Source organism: Zalophus californianus, chromosome 10, assembly GCF_009762305.2.
Source record: "Zalophus californianus isolate mZalCal1 chromosome 10, mZalCal1.pri.v2, whole genome shotgun sequence".
NCBI classification, from domain to species: Eukaryota; Metazoa; Chordata; class Mammalia; order Carnivora; family Otariidae; genus Zalophus; species Zalophus californianus.
The window spans coordinates 31,372,935-31,394,290 of record NC_045604.1 but is presented as its reverse complement, the minus strand read 5'-3'; the positions used below and the strand labels follow the sequence as shown (position 1 = coordinate 31,394,290).

Here is a 21,356-nt window from a genome sequence, read left to right as displayed (position 1 = left end):
ATTCTGTAGATTTGGAGAAAGGGTTTCAGAAATTAGATATGTATCAGTTTGTAAAGTAGAATTTCAAAATGAATGACTGAAGATCCAAACCTTTGTCAAGTTTTTTGTGTGTTTGTTTTGTGTTTGTTTTTGTTTTTGTTTTTTTCAACTGCAAATTGTAGGCCCTTGTGAGCGTATGGTGGAAACAAAACCAAGATGGATGATCCGGTTTGTTCACGCATTTCCCGTTTTCTCCTGAGCACCATTCCTTTCTTGGTGGGCTACTGCACCCCCTGCCCCTCTATCAAACCGTGCCTTTCATAGAAGTGAGCACAAGGCTATTAAAACACAGCGGCAAATCTAAATATTGGTGGCAAGATAATAGTTAGCGTGACTAAAATGCCAGCAATATAAATAATAACAAGACTATAATAGCTAAGAACAGTTGGAAAATACCGTTCTGGAAAATAATAGCATTTGGGAGCTGGAGGGAAGAAGGAAGGGAACAGTGCTAGAATTCCACTCTTATTCGGTGGAAGTATGGAGATTCCAATGAAATGTAGAATCTGCTAGGAAAAAAATATGGTGATTATGTGTATGACAATTTATGAGTACCCACCAAAGAAAGACAGGAGAGGAGGAAAAGGTAGTGGAGAAAAGGAGGAAGAAGAAGCAGAGGGAGAAGAAAGAGGAGGAAGAAGAGGAGGAAAAGAGAGAGAGAGATTGAGAGAGAAAGAGAATGAGAGAGAGAGAGAGAACGAGAGAGGGAGAGAGAAGGAGAAGATGGAAGAGGAGGAAGTGGCAGGGAGGGAAAGAGAAAGGGAGAGAAGAAATACTAGTAGAAAGCAATAGGTGACATAGCAGAAATATGTCACACAATACATCAAAAGTCGCCATCAATGCAAATGGCCTCAGTTTACCTTTTGAAACACAGATACTCAGATTTGAGCAAAGACACATTGTGGAGGAATTTCATAGTCTGAAGGAAGACCAAGTGATATTTTAGGAGAAATTTTATCATTTTGCTGTATGCTGAGTGACAATCAATGGAGAGTGCTTGTAAGAACCAAAACAATAAATGCAAAAATGGTAGAAGGGAGAACATCACTAAGTTTAGAGTACCAAGTTATTGAAAGAAGGAAGAAAATTATACTAAGAATTTATTCACAAACTTAAAGGCTTGTTTTTGTTTAAAAGAATAATAAAATAGACCTCTAGCAAAAAATGAAACCCCCCATTGATTTAAAAAATTCTAAAAGTAGACTTTTAACAAATTATAAAACAACTTTGCATCCAATATGAAAAGTTAGATAAGATGAATAATTTTTTAGAAATTATGAATTATGAAAATTTACCTGGGAGGCATTAGAAAATTGGAATTAAACTTATAGTCCAATGTCTCTCTACTCATTTCACACTCACCATCTGCTTCCCCCACCTGTCCTTAAGAAAATATGAAGACAAATTTGCCACATGTTCAAAGAATGGATAGTTTCTATCTTATCCAAACTACTCAACAGGATAGAAGACATGGAAATCTATCAACTCATTTTGGTTATTCTTAGGGTTTAGGATAGGCTTAGGGTTAATGTTCAGTGGATTTGCAACTTGAGTAAAACTGAGGCAACTATAGGTCAATCTCTCCTGTGAACACAGATACTAAATAGTAAATTAAGTGTTAGCAAAGTGGATCCTTCAGTGTATTAAAAATATATAATCACCAAAAAAGATATACAAATGGCAAATAAGAATATGAAAAGATGCTCTACTTCCTATGCCATCAGGGAAATTCAAACAAAAACAAGAATGAGATACACTACATGTCTATTAGAATGTCCAGAAGCTGAAACACTCACAACATCAAATATTTGCAACATGTGGAACGATGTTGCAATCCAAAATGAAATCATTCATTACTGGTAAGAATGCAAAGTGGTACAGCCACTCTGGAAGACATCTTGGTGGTTTCTGCAAAACAAAACATACTATTTCCATACAATCCACACTCCTTGGAATTTACTCAAAGGAGTTGAAAAGTTATGTCCACACAAAAACTTGTCCAGGGATGTTTATAGCAGCTTTATTCATAATTGCCAAAACTCGGAGGCAACCAAGATGTCCTTTGGTAGGTGAATGGGTAAACTATAGTAGAACCAAACAATGGAATATTATTCAGCACTAGAGAGAAATGAGCTGTCAAGCCACGGGAAGACACGAAAGAACTTTAAATGCATATTACTAAGTGAAAGAAGCCAATCTGGAAAGACTACCTATTGTATGGTTCCAACTATATGATATTCTGAAAAAAGCAAAACTATGGAAGCAGTAAAAAGATCAGTGGCTGCATGATACCATACTCTGCATGATACCGTAATAATGGGTACATGTCATATGATACATTTGCTCAAACCCACAGAATATATGACACCAAGAATGAGCCCTAATATGAAATTTGGGTTTGGAGATTGTGATGTGTCAGTTGTTAATTCACCAACTTTGTGATTCACCCATTTAAAGTATATAATTCAGTGTTTTAAAAATATATTAAGTCTATATTAAGAGTTGTGCAATCACCTCCAGAATCAACTTTAGAACTTTAGAATATTTTTATCACACCGAAAAGAAACCCCATATCTGTTAGCATTCGGTCCCCATTTCCCTCCTACTTTCCACACCTACACAACTACCAATCTACTTCCTCTCCAATGGATTTGCCTAGTCCAGATATTTCATATAAATGGAATCGTATAATATGTTGCCTCTTGTGACTGGTTTCTTTCACTTAGCATAATGTTTTCAGGGTGCTTCCATGTTGTAAAATGTATCAATACTTCAGTTCTTTTATTGCCTGATAATATTCCACTATATGAATATGCCTTATTTTGTTTGTTCATTCATCAGTTGATTAGGTTGTTTCTATTTTTTGGTTATTAGAATAATGCTGCTATGAACATTCATTTACAAGTTTTGTATAGACCTGTGTTTCATTACTCTTGTGTTCACGCCTAGGGTTGGATTTCGGGATCATATGACAACCTTATGTTCTGAATTTTGAAGAACTGCCAATCTGTTTTCCAAAGTGGTCGTATCACTTTACATTCCATGAACAATGCGTGAGGGTTCTAATTTATCCACATCTTCACCAACACTCATTATTGTCTCTCTTTTTTATTATAGTCATCCCAGTGGATATAAAGTGGTATCTCATTGTGATTTGGATTAATGACTAATGATTTTGAGCATGGCTTCAGGTGTTTATTGGCCATTTGTATATCTTTTATCTATTCAAATCCTTTGCTAATTTAAAAAAATTTTTATTAAGTTATAAGAGTTCTTTATATGTTCTAGACACAAGTCCCTTGTCAGACGTATGATTTGCAAATATCTTTTTCCATTCTGTGGGTTGTCATTTCACTTTGTTGATAACTTTTTAAACTTATAAGATTTTAATTTTGATGAAGTCCAAGTTATCAATTTTTACTCTTTTGCTTATGGTTTGGTGTCACCTTTAAAACTCATTGCCAGGGGTACCTGGGTGGCTCAGTCATTGAGCATCTGCCTTTGGCTCAGGTCATGATCCTGGGGTCCTGGGATCAAGCCCCGCATTGGGCTCCCTGCTCAGCCGCAAGCCGGCTTCTCACTCTCCCACTCCCCCTGCTTGTATTCCCTCTCTTGCTGTGTCTCTGTCAAATAAATAAAATCTTAAAAAAAAAATAAAACTCATTGCCAAATCCAAAGTCATGCAGATTTATTCCTATGTTTTCTTCTAATAGTTTTATAGTTTTATCTCCTAAATGTAACACTATTAATCCACTTTGAGTTAATATTTGTATATGATGTGAGGTTAGAGTTCAGTTTCATACTTTTGATATGGCTATCCACTTGTCCTAGGACCATTTGCTGAAAAGACTATCTTTTCCCCATTGAATATTCTTGCCACCCTTGTCAAAAGTTAACCGTAACGATGGGCTTATTTCTGGACTCTAAGCTTTATTCCATTGATCTACATATCTATCCTTATGCTAGTATCACTGTTAATTACTGTTGCTTTATATAAATTTTGAAATCAGAAATTGTGATTCCTTCAACTTTGTTCTTCAAAATTGTTTTGGTTATTCAAGTTTCCATGAAATTACACGTGAAGTTTAGGATCAACTTGTCAATTTCTATAAATAAGCCAGTCAGAATTCTGATAGGGGTTGCATTAAACCTGTATAAATCAATTTAGGGAGTAATGCCATCTCAAAAATGTTAGTCTTCCAGTCCATGAATGTGCGGTGTCTTCCCATTAATTTAAGTCTTCTTTGATGTATTAAACTTTTTTTTGTAGTTTCCAGTACATAAGTTTTGCACCTCTTTTGTTAAATTTACTTCTAGTTTTATATTTATTCTTGCTTATATGGTAATATTTTCTTAATTTAATTTTCAGATTGTTTATTGCTAGTATATAGACATACTATTTACTTTCTGTGTTGATCTTGTAGTCAGCCACATTACTGAACTTGTTTATTAAGGATAATATCACAGAACTTTTGATAGACCATACTAGAATGATTCTAAATGTTATTTGGAAGGGTTAGCTAAGGATTAAGGGAACTGCCTCAGTATGACTCCTGATTACTCTCCAAAACAAAATCACAAGAAGAAAAATAAAACTACATTAAATTATGTCCCCAGCACACCTAAAAAAATGTGATATTTTTTGAATATTAAGTACTAAAATTATTGCAATCTTTATAAATCAATGTAACAAAATAGAAATCCTAGGAAATTTTTTATAAATAAAAATATACTTTATTTATAAAAAATATGGGAAAGGGTAGTTTTTTTCAACAAACGATCCAGGTATCCCTATAGAAGAAAAAATGAACATCAGTCTTTACCTCTCAACAAACACAAAAATTAACTCAAAGTGGATTGCAGACCTAAACACTAAAGTTAAAACTATAAAATGTCTAGACAAAGACATTAGGAAAAAAAAAACACCTTTGCTACTTTGGTGCAGGCAATGATTTCTTAGGACACAAAAAGGAAGAATCATAAAGAAAAACTTTATGAATTAAACTTCATCAAAATTGAATGTTCTGCTCTTCAAATAAAGCCATTAAGGAAATAAAAAGCAATCAATCCATACATTATAGGAAAATATCCACAATTAATTTTTCAAAAAAAGAAGTTTCTCCAGAATATATAGGGAACTCTTCCAAATACAAAATAAGACACCAACTGACCAAATTAAAAATACTCAAACATTTTGAACATATGCTTCACAAAAGAAAATATGCAAATGGCCAATAAGCATGCGTAAAGATGCTCAATATCATGAGTCATCTGGGAAATGTAAATTAAAACAACTATGAGAGGATGATGACATTACACACCCGCTAAAATGGCTAACGTTAAAAAAGACTGACAATACTATTGGTGGAGAATGTAAGGTAATAACTTAGAAATTTTACTCCAGGTTATTTGCCAAAGAGAAAGAACATGTCACACAAAGACTTCTACACAACGATTCATAGCAGATTGAGTCATAGTAGCCAAAAGTCTGGAAACAACTCTTATGTCCCAACAACAGTTGAATGAATAGATAAAATGTGGTATATCCTTACAATGGAATACTACTCATGAAATAAAAGAACCAACTACTGACCCATGCAACAACATGAATGAACCTCTAGAACATTATATTGAGCGCCATATGCTAGACATAAAAAAAAGTACTTACTATTTGATTTTATCTATGTGAAATGGGTGAATAAATGAATTTAACCTATAGTAAAAGAAAGCAGTTCAGAGGCTGTCTGGGATTGGTCAAGGGAGCTGAGTTGACTGGGACGTGGCACAGAAGAACTTTGTGGGGATGATAGAGATAGTCTAGGTCTTGACTGTGGTGGTGGTTATGTAGATGCATATATTTGTTAAAAGTCATACACTTTACCTCAAATTAGTGTGTCTTAATGTAAATTATACCTGAAAAATTTGATCTAGGCATTTATTATATTCTTCATCTCAAGTTATGATGACTAGTTACTGGAAGCTTCCAAATAATGACAGTTAAGTTTAGCAGTACTACCAATGACAGATTTTCAGCACAGTGAAAGCTAGAAATCCCAGGATAGCTGAACAATAATATATATGAGAGGAAGAGGGTATTCTCAGAGGTCTTCAGGTCAGCAGACTCTCTCAGGTCCACGGTGCCACGTTAGAGTGACATTTCCTCTGTTAGGTGATCTCTAAAGCAAATTGAGTAAGACCAGATGTCTTTCTTTTAATTTCATGATTAATTCATAATTAAAATATGGTTATTAATAATCATAATTATAATATGAAGAATGTTTTTATTCCATTTCTTATTTCTCATATTTTATATTCTTATTCTTTTAACAGGTCCAGGCTCACCTCAGAATTTTATGTGCAGTAATAAAAGTGCAAATGACATAGTGCTCACCTGGAAACCGCCTCAAGATTTTTTTCATAATTATTCTCTTTGCTATAAGAAAGATGCAGGTAATTTGTATAAGATTTAATTCCATTTCAGGAAAGATAAATCCCAAGAGTGGAAAGCACTGGAAATGTGGATTGAGCTAGTGAGCCACAGAGTGACTGTGATGGGCACCCTATATGCCTTGATTTTAGAATAGCTTCTACTCACTTTGGGCTCTCCAGCCTCTGATATGACTAAAAACTAGAACAGCCCCAATATTTGCTTGTCTTTCTTGATCTGTCTTAATTCTAATCTTTACACTCCAAGTCCTGGAGAAAGAAAATCTCTGGAAGATAATACTCATTATTATTTTCCAAATATTATGTGAGTTGTATGGTTCAAACTCATTATTCAGGCCCACAAAGAAACAAATACCTTCCAAAGCTTGCTCCAGGTGATATACACAAAATATTGTGTGAATAAAAGTGAACATGTACCCACTTAGCCATGGAAGCCAGTTTGATGGCAGATGGAATCTTGGAGCATAGTTCTAGTTAGACTTTGCAGAAATAAATGTTCAAAAAATGTGCTATGACCAGTTCAGCCATGAGCCCTCCAAATGAGAGGCTGTTTAAGAGAAAAAAAACATCTTCTGGATAGCTTAAAGTATCCAAAATGCTTGTAGAAAACTGTAAGCATTACTGGATCCTCTCCAAGCTGACTCAGCATGTGAGAGAGCCCACTTGCCAATCTTTTACTTGTAGCTTAAAGTAGGACTGAGCTGAATATCACACAGAATTCCATCTCTTTGTTTGATGGGAAAGAAACAGACATAAATTTAAAATTCTGAAATCACTTATTTTCAGCATGTTATTTTATATTTTGATAACATTGTTCCTGCTGGTTGTTTGACTCTTAATAATGAAACTACTAAAGCAAAGTTAAATACACATGCATTTTCAAATTAGCGTAAGAGGATTCAAAGGCTGTGGAGAAAAATATATGCCATGTATTTGATGTTATGGTAATTTCAAAAGTTAGGTCTAAGGGAAAGGAAAAATGGAAATTACAGAGAAAACAGCAAGACAATTAGATACTTGCTGCTTCATCAGACACCTCTTGTATAAACTTCCTTGGTTTGGATTCTGTATGAACACATTGTTTGGCTTTCTTTTCTCTTCTCTGAATCTTCTACTCACTATTCCTTGCTGTATTCTTCCTTTTCTATACTCTCTACTACAAAGTATTTTGTATGGAAGAGTATATGGTGAAAATTTATGAGCAGTGTTTATTGCTCCTTTGTACTCTGTACAGCCTTTAAAAATGTCTATTTTAATAATCAGGTTAAGGAAGTTGTAATTATTAGCAGTCTGACAAGTTTTGTTTTGTTTTAGTTTTATTTTGTTTACAACTAGTATAGCTCCTTTTTATTTAGTGCTACCCAAACTTGTGGTTATCTAAATGTAACACTTGAGCAGGATTGGAGAGAAGAGGAGTGAGTTTGCCGATATCAGGTTATATGTGTCCTTCTATTTTACCTTTCATATTTTCCCCCCTTTCCCCCCAAATCAACTGCCCTAATCAGAAGGCTGTTCTGCTCTTCTATTCATCTCAAACATATGCCATGAGATCCTCTTCCATTTTATCAGGGAGTTGGTAGGATTTTAACATTGTTAAAATGATTCCTTTAACTTCTCTCATTATTTCAAGTAATGTTACTATTAAAAATCCTCAGGAATAAAGTCTATGAAGTACTATTGCAGTTTATATTACTTTTTAATTGGATATTACATTTGATTTCATTATTTCATAATCTAACCATTTCAGTGTCTCTGAAAGCTAAGTACTGAAGGAGAAGGAAAATGTAGTTTCCTACATTTACTTAGTTTCCTGTTTGTTGGTGTTTTTATAATATTTTAAGATTTGTTAAACATTTCAATAATAACTCTGAAAAAAGAGGTGCATAAATGTATCCATAGTTCATATGATGCAACTGAGGATCACAGAACTTCTGATAAATGTTCAAATTCAACAGCTTGAACTATACTCTTTTGGCTACTGTGTTGTTCATGTTTTTAGCATGAGCTACTTTGAGAAACTGCAGTATTTTATATTAACTTAAGGATGCCAAGTGACAAGAAATTCCCCCAATAATGTGGAAGAGATGTCTATGCTTTGTTGCATCCGAAGTACTGTTTTTTTGAGAGACAGAGAGAAAAATAGAGAGAGAGAGAGAACAGGCGTGAAGGGGAAAAGAGAAAGGGAGAATCTCAAGCAGACGCCACGCTCAATGAGGAGCCCAACGCTGGGCTCAATCTCAGGACCCTGAGACCCAGGTGCCCCCGAGTACTATTTTCCAAAAGTTACTGAAACCAGTGTGCCCCCTTCAAGACCACAATGATGTTGCTGGAAATTTTGTGTATTACCTTTTTTTTTTTTTTTTAAGAAGAAAGCTGTTTTTTTTTTTTTTTCCTTCCAGCACAAAATTCTTTGGGGATCAACACATTTATACTATTTACCATAGTGTTCAACTAGGTACTTTAGAGTAGTCTGGGAAGTTGTTAATGGATTTTCTGAGGTATTTTTTTTTAAACAAAGAAGTGACAAGTGAGGAAACCAGTGTCTTTCTAACCCTTTCCAGTCAACATTCATGACTTGAAAGTTAGGTATGTCTCTGTTGCTCTAAGAAAAGACAAATGTGTTCCATACGGTTTGTACTTCTGCTGTCAGAGTCCTGAGAAAAAGTGTTCAAACACGTGGAGGAGGCAGAGATATTCACATAAAGTATTTTGGCATTTCAACCAAATCTTGAAACCCTTTGCAATCGGAAATGAACATTCTGAGCCACCTTTCTAAGCACTGAAAACTTTAATCCCCAAACAGCAGTATCTTTTGAACAAGCATTCTTCAAAATTAAATTAACAATTTGACTTTTGTCAAATTAGCTAAGATAAAAACTTCACAGAACTACATAAATCAATCATTTTGAAACAGAATGGTTGTCAGGTTACATATGCAAACATACAAAATTAGGTCACTGAATGGAAGCCAGAGTGACCCTGAGAATAGCATCTTGATGCTTGGATTTTAACTGGTATTGTTCTGGCAGTCAGATACCATACAAGGAGTGAGCAGAAGCCTTGAATGAGGGGTGGGGGAGAGTTATGCCCCTCTCTCGAGCTCACACCTTTCCTGCCCTCAAAGAGAATTCTCACTGGGCACGGAGTAGAACTAAGCTAGCAGGTATAAATCAATTAACTCTAGCTTTGGGGATTTCTGAGAAAATAGACATTTAATCAGGGTAGAAGAGACACTTTATCTTACTCATTATTTAGCATTCCATGGTAAGGTCGAGATATTACTATAATCTCGATATTTTTTAAAATTTTTTATTGTTATGTTAATCACCATATATTACATATATAATCTCGATATTATGGATAAGGAACTGAGACAAGAAATTAGCATGTTAGATTTTTTCTTATACTGTTTCTGCAAGTCCATAAGCACATCAAGCTGGACCAGAGAAGTGAAGTATCCAAGATCAAAAACAACTTGGCCCCACTTCAAACCCTTGTCCCTTCTTCCATACCAGACAGTATGCACAGTGGTGAAAGCAAGAGCATAGACTCTGGAACCTCAATGCCTGGGTCCCATCCTGGCTCTGTTCATCCTTTCTCATGAGATCATGGACTGATTGCTTAATGTTTCTATGGTTCAGTTTTCTCATCTGTAAAATTGGATGAAATTAAGAGAGCCAACCTATGGGGTTGTGGTGATGGCTAATTAATTCATGTACACCATGTAAAATTGTGCTTGGCACATAGAATGACCTATTCATTATTTTTATCATCATTATTATTATTACTATTATCACTGTAACTGCTACCCAGCATCATGCTGCCAACTTTAATCTTCCTTTAATTACATCTTGATTGTCCTTTAATACGCCTTGATTGATGTCACTTGGCTACTCACACATAGTGACTCGTGATTTTTCAATTTAACAAATGCTAACTCTTCTGCTTGAATGTCAAAACATATTTAAACAAGGTCTTACCTCCCATATGCTTCCCTGGCCAGAATCTGCTGTCCTAGTCAGGCGTGCCCCTACCTTCAGAATGCTCCTTCTTTCATTTGTAATGCTTTCTTTTAATCCCTTACACTGACTTGGTCACACTCCTCTGTCCATGCAGCTCGGGTTCTTCGGCCAGTGTGCAGTTTTCCCTCACTGTGGCAACCCTCGTGAATTACTTAGTGCTTAAATTAAGATGGCAGAGTGGATGTAGTTATTAGTCATCGAACAGATTCTCTGCTTAAAATCCGTAACACTAGCTAATACCAACGTTCAAAATTTAAAGGTTACATATTAGAAAAAGGCTCACTGAAAAATGCTCTTTCTAAAACAATACAACTCAAGACTTTCATAAGATTCACTGTGGACTGTGTTTTCTCAGAAAGGAAAAAGACCACCTTCACAAATGTACTTGAACTTGTTAAATATTTTATGTCCCAAATCAATTATATGAAATTATATTTTTGAATATTTGAGTTTATTTATAATAAATGAATTTGTTCAATACATTTGCTGATAATTGTATACACAGTATTTCTGAGCACCAAGGATGTATGTATTTCTCAATCTCTCAGTTTGGAGTTGGCTCAAAATGATTTAATGTAAAGACCAAATTAAATATGTGGTAATCCTGACTTTTAATGACTTAATAAATGTTTTTCCCCAAGATGTAAAATGCAATAATCTGAGTAAAGAGAGCACTCGATATGAACTGCAAAATTTGACACCTTATACTAAATACCATGTCTCATTAAATGCCTACACCTTTGGAAGAGTGCAACGTGATGGAAATCCTGTGACATGTGATTGTGAAACAAAAGCAAAAGGTTAGTTATAAGCTTTGTTGCTTCTTTCTGTGAAAGGCAAGGAGCAAAGTATGAACTTTGTTATCTGTCTTTGTGTTTCATTTGGGAAACACACTGATGTGGCACATTTGTTAACATCTAGGGTTTATAATGATTTAAAACACAGTAATTTAAAAACGCTATCCTGGGTTCTCTGTATACTACATATATCATCATAGAATTGTAAGAATGAAGCAGAAGGCGTATTAACTGGTACAGTTTTTAAGGTTTCAGGCAATTTAGGTACCTAATCAACTTAGATAGAAATACATTATCTATTGTTTTCTATATTATCTAGAAATATTAACTGTAAGCAGACACCTAATAATGTCTCACTTTGAAAGCAAAGCGTTCACTTGCTAACCTCAGCTTACCTGACAAAACATCCTATAAAACATAACATTTTATTGGCATTTTCTTCTCTTTGTTACACTGAACTACCTACTATTTTATTTTATGGTACATTTTCCATTTGAGGTTTCCTTTCAAAGGCATTTGCCTCTTGCCACCTGTATGATGTCTCCATAGTTTCCAAGATCTAAAGATAGATCTGTCTCTGAGGTGAGTGTTAATTCCATTAAGTCAGGGAGGAAGAAATGCCCCTGTGTAGGGCAGTATCTGTAGCTCCAGAGACCCTAACTGGCACCAGGCTCATGAAGAAAAATTGTCTCATTCAGGGTTGGACGCAGAATGCTTCTTAGTGAAATTTAAGGTCATTTAGGTTCTGGTTTTAAAAGTCCAGATCCTTGAACTTTATGTTATTTTTCTAAATTTCTGTGAAGTCACGGAAAACGAAGATAATTTGATCCTGCTCCTGAAGAATGCAGCCAGGTAGGTGGTTACTATGATGATGGAAGCATCTCAAGAACAGAGAAGCTGGGGACATCTGGCTGGCTCAGTCGGTACTGTGTACAACTCTTGATTTGGGGATTGTTTGAGCCCCATGTTGAATGTAGAGATTACTTAAAGATAAAATCTAAAAAAAAATGGAGGTGCTGGACTGTATATAGGCCTTCAGGGTCCCCATATCATCTTCTTTTTTTCTCCCTGCCCTTTCTTCCCCTCCCCTTCACCTCCCTGTCTTTCCTTCTATTCTCTAATTCTATATACTCCCCTTAGGGGATGGCATAAACTCTCATGACTTCAAGTACAACATATAAGCTAATGTTCATTGAATGACTAGGTGGTTTATTTTTAGATGTTTTGTTACAAGGTTTTGATGGATGTACTATTATAATCTCGTCATCTATAACTCCCAAATTAACACATAAAATAATTTATATTGTCCACATGTATTGCCAAGTGATTTAAATATGCATTTACAAAGTGATTAAAGTAACAAATCTTTCTTCATTTTGATAGCTCCAAGTGAAGTCAAGAAATTACATGCTTTACTGAAGTCAGATAATAGTATAATTGTGACTTGTCAGCCTCCTACCAACTTTAATGGCCGCGGGGATGGCTGCTACCATCTGGAAGTCAAAATTGGAGGTAGTTATGTTAAAAATGATTCAAAAAAAGTTTGTGAATTCTTTTTAGAAGATCTTCAATATTTAACAAAATATGAACTTGAGGTAAGATTATAATTTCTATAATCATTATAGTACTGATATGCATTATAATGATTGTTACATCATACTTAAATCATACCAAGACCAGTGTTCATGTGAGCTTGAGAAACTGTGTCTAATGAAATCACATTTAAAGTCTTAAATGTTTGACTCCAAACTGCATCCCTAGTTCTAAAAACAGTGGTTTCAAGCAAATACTTCGTTGGAATATTTGACCTTCAATATGATTTATTTATAGCAGAATTATTGCTTCTGTGTCAAAATGCACAACATTTTATGAGTCGATTATTACTTTGTCAATTTTTTTTTATTTACCTTGACTTTTTATCTTTATTAACATGACTTTCTTAATTACAAAATATTTTACAGGTACACTGAGGTTAGAAAGTAGTAGAAATAAATATTAGGAAATACCAGTGAACACGGAGAATTAAAAAACTCATCTATAAGCTTACTGTGTACTGATCATATTTTGGGAAGGTACTTCTAAAATGAAAAGACTGTCTTTGTCCTGGTTGTAGGGAAAAACCTCAGTTCAGTCTTCTCTTGTGTGTTCTTCTCTGTAAGTCTCCGGCAACACCACATTTCTGGTCACCAAATCTGTGGAGGTTTTCCCCCGCATCAAGCAAGTCTTCGTGGCACCTGTTGGGTGTCCTACAATTTAAGTCAGATCTGACACTATCTACCTCGAGACAGTGGCAGATTCCACTGGTTATGGGCTTAGTCTCACAAGACTCTCCCCACCCCACTTCAGATGCCAACTGCAAGTAGTTGGTCCCTAGGTTATCCTCAACTTCTGTTCAATTTGGCTACAAATCAGGCTCTCCTCGGGTATGAGTGTTTGTGTGGCTCACAGAACTCAGGGAAATACTTATTCACATTTACCAGTTTATTAAAAGAAGTGATATAAGGATACAGATGAACAGTCAGATGAGGAGATAATAGGGTGATGTCTGAGAAGGCCCCAAGTACAGCAGCTTCTGTCCCCATGAAGTTGGGGTGCATCACCCTCCTGATGTGGATGTGTTCAGCAACCTGATAGCTCCCCAAACCTTGTTCTTTGGAGATTTTAAGGAGGCTTCATCATGTAGATGTGATCAATGATTAACTTCATTTTCAGCCCCTCTTCTCTTCTTAAGAGAATGGGAGGCAGGACTGAAAATTCCAAGCTTCTACTCATGGCTTTATCTTTCCAATGACTGGCCCTTATCTAGGAACCATCCAGGAGCCCACCCAGTCACCTCGTTAGAATGAAAAACACTCCTATCAGCAGGGAAATTATAAGGGTTTCAGGAGTTCTGTGATAGGAACCACGGGCAAAGACCTATATATATTTTCCATTACCTCACAACTTCCATAACATGTAATGCAGATTTATATATATTCAGCATATATGTTATCAACATTTTGAACACACAGTTTTTCATATATCACTATATCATGAACATTTTTCCATGTTAAATATTCTGCTACTTTGCAATTTTTAATGGTTGCATAAGATTCTATCATATGGCTTTATCATATTCTATTAACTGTGCTTGTTTTCATCTCTGTTATAAACAACAATCAATAAATAAACACACAGGTAAATAGCAAAATCTTTGAATGTGTCTCCAATAATTTCTGTTTAAATAAATTCCTGGAAATAAGTGTATTGGGTCAAAAGGAATTTACATGTATTTTAAGAATTATTATATATATAAACATTTAAGTGATAAAGGATATGAAGCCAGTTGCCAACATTATATTGAACAGTCAACTATTGACTGTTTAAATCTCCGTCAAATCAGAAATAAAACTGATAAATTTGGCTGAATAAAAAATCAAAGGAAAAATTCTGTATCACTTAAAGTGTTATAAATAAAAATAAAAAGCAAACTGCAAACTAGAAATAAAATTTGCAACTCGTATGACAAAGAGTTTAATATCATTAATATCCAAAACCTTCCCCAAATAAAACTGGGCAAAGGAGGTAAAAAGTATGTTACCACAAGAGCAATAACAGCAACAACAAAAACTATGTTTATCTTCAACAGCAAATAAACCCCATTAAAACAAAAAGAGATGTCAATACCATATTTCACCTACTAAACATCAAAGAAAAAGAAGGGCATGCCCAGTATTGTGAGACTTAAGAGCAGTCACTTCACATACTGTTACGGGAAGGGTAATTTGGTAACTTAGAGAAAAAAAAATTATCACAAAAATTCTTAAAATGTTTATTAGTATATAATTATTTAGTTATCCATTCTTTTCCCCACCCTCCAAAAGATTGTCTCTTGTTTTCTTCATTGCATGTACCATCATAATTCATTTTCATGTTTTTTTCTGTTTCCTCTAACATTTATGCCATCACGAGGGACCAATCATTTTAGCTTTAGTCATCATTGTAATCTCTGGTTAATAGATTAATAAAATTGTTTTTATCATTGTTAATTTATTACTTTTCTGTTTTGTAGATTTATTTTATGTTCTGGTAATTTGGGATTGAAAGTGCTTTTTGTCCATTTCTTTCTTTTTTTATTATCTAAAAACAACAACAACAAAAAGAATTAAAGCTATGAACTGTCCTTTGGTAAAATTTTGACTGTATCCCATGTCTGTGTTATTTATTACTAATTTTTGAATGACTGACATAAAATTTAATGAGTAGATTTTTAGAGTAGAATGTTCTTATTATTGATAATTCCCAAAGAATTTATAATTGCAATTGGAAAGAGTTTTTAATTTATCTGTTTTTAAAGAGAGTGTTTTTACATTTCTGGTGCTTGGATTTTTATTGTTATTAATTATTAGCTTTTATTTTTTTTTTAAAGATTTTATTTATTTATTTGAGAGAGAGAGAGAATGAGAGATAGAGAGCACGAGAGGGAAGAGGGTCAGAGGGAGAAGCAGACTCCCCGCTGAGCAGGGAGCCCGATGCGGGACTCGATCCTGGGACTCCAGGATCATGACCTGAGCCAAAGGCAGTCGCTCAACCGACTGAGCCACCCAGGCGCCCTGTTATTAATTATTAGCTTTTAAAAGAAGAATGAAGGGGGGGAAATCGGAGGGGGAGATGAACCATGAGAGACTATGGACTTTGAGAAACAAACTGAGGGTTCTAGAGGGGGATGGGTTAGCCGGGGTATGGGTTAGCCTGGTGATAGGTATTAAAGAGGGCACGTGCTGCATGGAGCACTGGGTGTTATATGCAAACAATGAATCATGGAACACTACATCAAAAACTAATGATGTAATGTATGGTGATTAACATAACATAATAAGAAAAAAAAGAAAAACTTGTAAAAAAAAAGAATATTCATTTATAAAATTTAAATTTCACCCCACCACTAAAAAAAAAAAAAAAAAAAGAAAAGATAATTAGTCTTTACAATTCCTAGTTTTTGGAATTTATAAAGTATTTTTTATAGCTCAATGTATAATGAATGTTTATAAATATTCTGTGAGTACTATATTTGCTAAATTTTACCAAAGGATAAAAACTTCAATATATATTTTTTAAATTTGCCATGTTTATCTTTTAATAATACTATTCAGATTTATTTTTCCTTAAATTTGTTTTTTGCCAAAGCTTCTTATTGCTTTCTCGCTCCTTTCAGCTTCCCTTGTATCACTAAATTGTGTTGGTTTTATTTGTATTCAATATTATGAGACACAGGTAGTTATGCTACTTAGGTCAACACTGTAGATTTCACCCTGTATCTGTACCCTGGGGGTATCAATCTTTATCATTTTAACCCTTGTGAACTAAGTACCACTTTATTATAAATATTGTGATTTTTATATTATTTCTATTCATTTTTATAAATTGTATGTGCATTTTATTTATAACTCTTATAAACAGTATATGATAGAGTTTCCCTTTTAAATAAAATGTAAGGATATTAGAGAAGGAATTTTAACTTTAAGATTTGAATATTTTGATGTATTGGGTGTTATTCCTTCAGTTTCACTTATTCTTGCTGATTATAACCATTATTATTATTATTATTATTATTATTATTATAGCAAATAGGCTGAGATTTCTTTGTCTTTTTCACTGTTAAATATTTTCTTTAAAAAATATTTGATAACAAAATATTGACCTAACCTTGGTTTCAATCTTTAAAGTTAACCTGTGTATTTTAAATTAAAATAAACAGCATTTTATGAGAAGTAATGTGTGTGTTACATTATGATAAACAAATTTACATTAGAAAACTATTTTCTCTTTTACTACTGAAATTCAGGTCTACTATAACAATGGGTACTTTAATGGAGCTGCAGAAAGGGTTTCTCAATCAACATCTTGTAAGTCATTACATGGGTACTTATTATATTTTATTTATATCAAAATATATATTAACACTTACAAAGATTTATTTTCATTTATACTCCCATTTAATTTTTTTAAATGTTCATATATTTTCCATAAACATAATATTTTAAGTTGCCTGTAAAAACATGTATAGGTAAATAAAATACAATATTTTATTTTATTTTTAATTTTTTATTTGAGTATAGTTGACACACAATGTTACATTAGTTTCAGGTGTAGAACACAGTGATTTAACAACTCTATACTTTATGCTATGTTCACCGCAAGTGTAGCTCCTATCTGTCACCATGCAACACTATCACAATATCATGGACTATATTCCTTATGCTGTGCCTTTTACTCCAGTGATTTATTCATTTCATCACTGAAAGCTTGTGCCTCCCACTCCCCTTCACCCATTTTCCCATCCACTCACCCCTCTTCCATAGACAACCATCAGTTTGTTCCCTGTAAAATACAGTATTTTAAAACTCAATTAGGAGATTCAATTATTAAAGGATTGTTGATGTCATAAAATAATTCATAAGAGGATTTATCTGTAGAGACTTAAATTATAATTAGGTTTATGGCACTTTTTCATGTTTGTTTACAAAACATGTTTGTTTTGTGTACTGTTTTAGAGATTGTTACTTATTCTATCTTATTCTGTCAGTCCAAGGTAAGCTTGGTAGAAGCAGGCATTAGCTACAGGTTTGTCCTGATTTATCTAACTAAAGCTAAGATAATGCTTAATAACAATATGGCTATTTAATTTTTTATCATTAATATTTTACATATTTTAATCAAAATAAAGTTGCAGAGAGAAAAAAATCACTTAAATTTAATGTCATCATAATAATGAAAATAACAGGTACCTGTCAGCACACCCCACTCTCTGTCCTGCTCCCCAAGACGACCACTTTTCACCATTTCTATTTTCGGTTCTCCTTATAGTTCCCTCCATATATGTCAAGAATATTAGCTGCTACTCTTTCTAGAGTTATTAACCTTGCCCACTGATCTGATCCTATGGAGGAAGAAGACTTAGTTCCTTGTTTTAAGTTTCTCTGCTTGTTGGCTTGTAAATTAAATTAAATTATTTAAATCTCTGTGTGTTGTGTTATCAACCGTAGGCATTTTCTGCTACCATTGCAGTGTCTCAGTCTTACTCTCTTCCTCACATATGCATCTGCACAATGACTAATGCCTTATTTTCCGAAGTCTTTGAAAAGAGGAAAGATATAAAAGCTCATGTTCCAAGCTGCTTTCCTAAGGCCCATGTAAAGTTTTAGTTCTTTCTGCTCAGAGGTTTAAACTAAAAGCTCCCAGTATGAAATTCCCACCAAATTCAGCCAGATCGCTTTGATTTTATTTCCATATAAGTACTTTTCTTTTATAATTCTTTACAATAAAAACAGCTTCATTGAATTATTTTTTTTTCCCGAGTGTGCAGATAGCTTATAGCTGCAGCACCTACTCTTGGGGGTCTTAGATGCAACTGGACATTTCACACTCACAAATTAAGAGGCCAGACGTGAGACCGCTTCACTCAGAGAGACACAGAACGGGAAACACAGGGCACCAGCGACGGAGGCTGGCAGTGTGCCTGGCGGTCCGAGAACCATTCTGCGACCCTCCCAGAGGCAAGGGAGACACGAGAGAATCAGATCGCGTGTGTGGGGATGGGAGCTGCCCTGGCTTAGAAACCCCAGGTTAAGAAAGGAACCAGTATCTCTTAGAATAGTTCCAGGGGCATGACTTCCAGACGTGCCAACAAGGATGGGGCCAGAACTGAGATGCGCCTTCCACTCAGGGAAACCTGTAGGTAGAGGGCTTCCGCCAGGACCATGTAGTTGGTACATAAACCTCCCTGTCCAGATGCGGTTTGACAATCAGGGATCATTTTCACCATTAGCAATGTTGCCTAGTAACACAGCTAATATTTCACTTTTCTCAGATTTCCATGTCCATGGAGCTAGAGAGTTATCCCATGGTCCTTTTTCCAGAATACAGAAAAAGTTTGATTCACTTTTTGCTCTCAATGGCATTTTCATTAGAGATAAATAATATGACATTTTTTTAAAGAAAAATTTAAATTCAATTAGCCAACGTATAGTTATAATGACTTTTTAATAGTGACATCTTCTTCACGGGAGGTCTTGGGTTGGGACTTGCCAAGAATACACCTACCAGAAAAGTACTCTTGAGCTTCCCTGGCATAAGATTTCTTCATCTGGATTTTGACAACATTCCCAGTTGAACTCCTGGGTACCCTTTCTTCCTGTACTGATTTGGACTCCTTAGGTGTACAACTCAGCTGCTGTGGTAACATTTTCCTTCATTAGTTTCCTCTTTTAGAATTGCTACATCTGAATCTCATTTAAAAAAAAAATTGCTGGTGTATATTCTGTAGTGTAAGAAGAAAATATTCTAATTCTTGTTCATAAAAAATGCAATGCTAGATTCTACTCTGGCACTTGATCAATATTTTGACCTGGCATAGAATTCTAAGTTAAAAAATCTAGAATTGAAAAAGTATTTCTGTTTTGTTCTCCTGCATCCAGCATTACTTTCTAATGTCATCCTGTTTCTCATTCTTTTTCTATATTCTCATATTTTTCTTCTCTTGGGAACTTTTAGGGTTTCCTCTTTATTCTTGATCTTGCATTGATCTTTTTCATTTCTTTTCCTGCATACTCTTGGCTTTTGTGACCTGGAGACTTACATCTCTGAGAAATTTTCTTTGCTCTTTTTTTTTCCCCCTGTAGTCCTTTTGGAGCTCCTGTTAGTCACATTTTGGAAATTGTAAATCAGTTTATTGTTTTGGAATCCCCCTTTCTTGTTAGGGTTTCCTTGAGAGTTTGGTTCTTATAAGCAGTCTGATCAAAGCCATAGTGAGACAATAGGAAAAGTTGATTAGAAGTTCTGTGATTCTTAGAGGGGCTGTTGACTGAGGAGATTCCTTGTATTATTATTATTATTATTTTCCACATTTATTTAAATAAAATTTTACTTTATTATTTACTTTGATAACATCTATTTTTTACTTACTTTTAAAAAATTTGTCCAAGTTTTTATTTAAATTCGAGTTAGTTTAACATAGAGCATAGTACTGGTTTCAGGAGTAGAATTTACTAATTCATCACTTACATATAACATCCAGTGCTCATCACAAGTGCCCTCCTTAATACCCATCACCCATTTAGCCCATGCCACCACTCACCTCCCCTCCAGCAACCCTCAGTTTGTTCTCTATAGTTAAGAGTCTCTTACGGTTTGCCTCTCTCTCTGTTTTTACCTTATTTTTCCATCCCTTCCCCTATGTTCATCTGTTTTGTTTCTTAAATTCCGCATATGAGTGAAATCATATGGTATTTTTCTTCCTCTGACTGACTTGTTTCACTAAGCACTCTTGCTCCATCCACATCGTTGTAAATTGCAAGATTTCATTCTTTTTGATGGCTGAGTAATATTCCATTGCATATATATATATATATATATATATATATATATATATACACACACCACATCTTCTTTATCCATTCATCAGTTGATGACACATGGACTCTTTCCATATTTAGGTATTGTTGATAATGCTGCTATAAACATTAGCCTGTATGCACCCCTTCAAATCTGTATTTTTGTATCCTTTGGGTAAATACCTAGTAGTGCAATTGCTGGGTGGTAGGGTAGTTCTATTCTTAGGTTTTTGAGGAACCTCCATATTGTTCTCCAGAGTGGCTCCACCAGTTTGCATTCCCACTGACAGAGTATGAGGGTTCCTCTTTCTCCTCATCCTCACCAATATCTATTGTTTCCTGTGTTGTTAATATTATAGTTACTCGGACAGGTGTGAGGTATTATCTCATTGTGGTTTTGACTTGCATTTCCGTGATGATGAATGTTGCTGAGCATCTTTTCATGTGTCTGTTAGCCATCTGGATGCCTTCTTTGGAAAAATGTCTGTTTATGTCTTCTGCCCATTTCTTCACTGGATTGTTTTTTTGAGGGAAGGGAGTGTTGAGTTTGAGAAGTTTTTTATAGATTTTGGATACTAACCCTTTATCAGATATGTCATTTGCAAATATCTTCTCCCATTCCATAGGTTGCCTTTTATTTTTGTTAATTGCTTCCTTCGCTGTGTAGAAGCTTTTTATTT

The 21,356-nt window shown here is 34.6% G+C and overlaps 1 protein-coding gene across 7 annotated transcripts in view; it reads left to right on the top strand.

The window, feature by feature from the left end:
• PTPRC (protein tyrosine phosphatase receptor type C) overlaps positions 1–21,356 on the top strand; it is a 121,595-nt gene that overhangs the window by 71,874 nt on the left and 28,365 nt on the right. For all 7 annotated transcript variants that reach the window (XM_027610224.1, XM_027610223.1, XM_027610222.1 and 4 more), the window contains 4 exons: positions 6,370–6,489; positions 11,150–11,308; positions 12,689–12,900; positions 17,130–17,190. In XM_027610224.1, the coding sequence (XP_027466025.1) occupies positions 6,370–6,489; positions 11,150–11,308; positions 12,689–12,900; positions 17,130–17,190 (552 nt within the window). The remainder of the gene's footprint in view (positions 1–6,369; positions 6,490–11,149; positions 11,309–12,688; positions 12,901–17,129; positions 17,191–21,356) is intronic.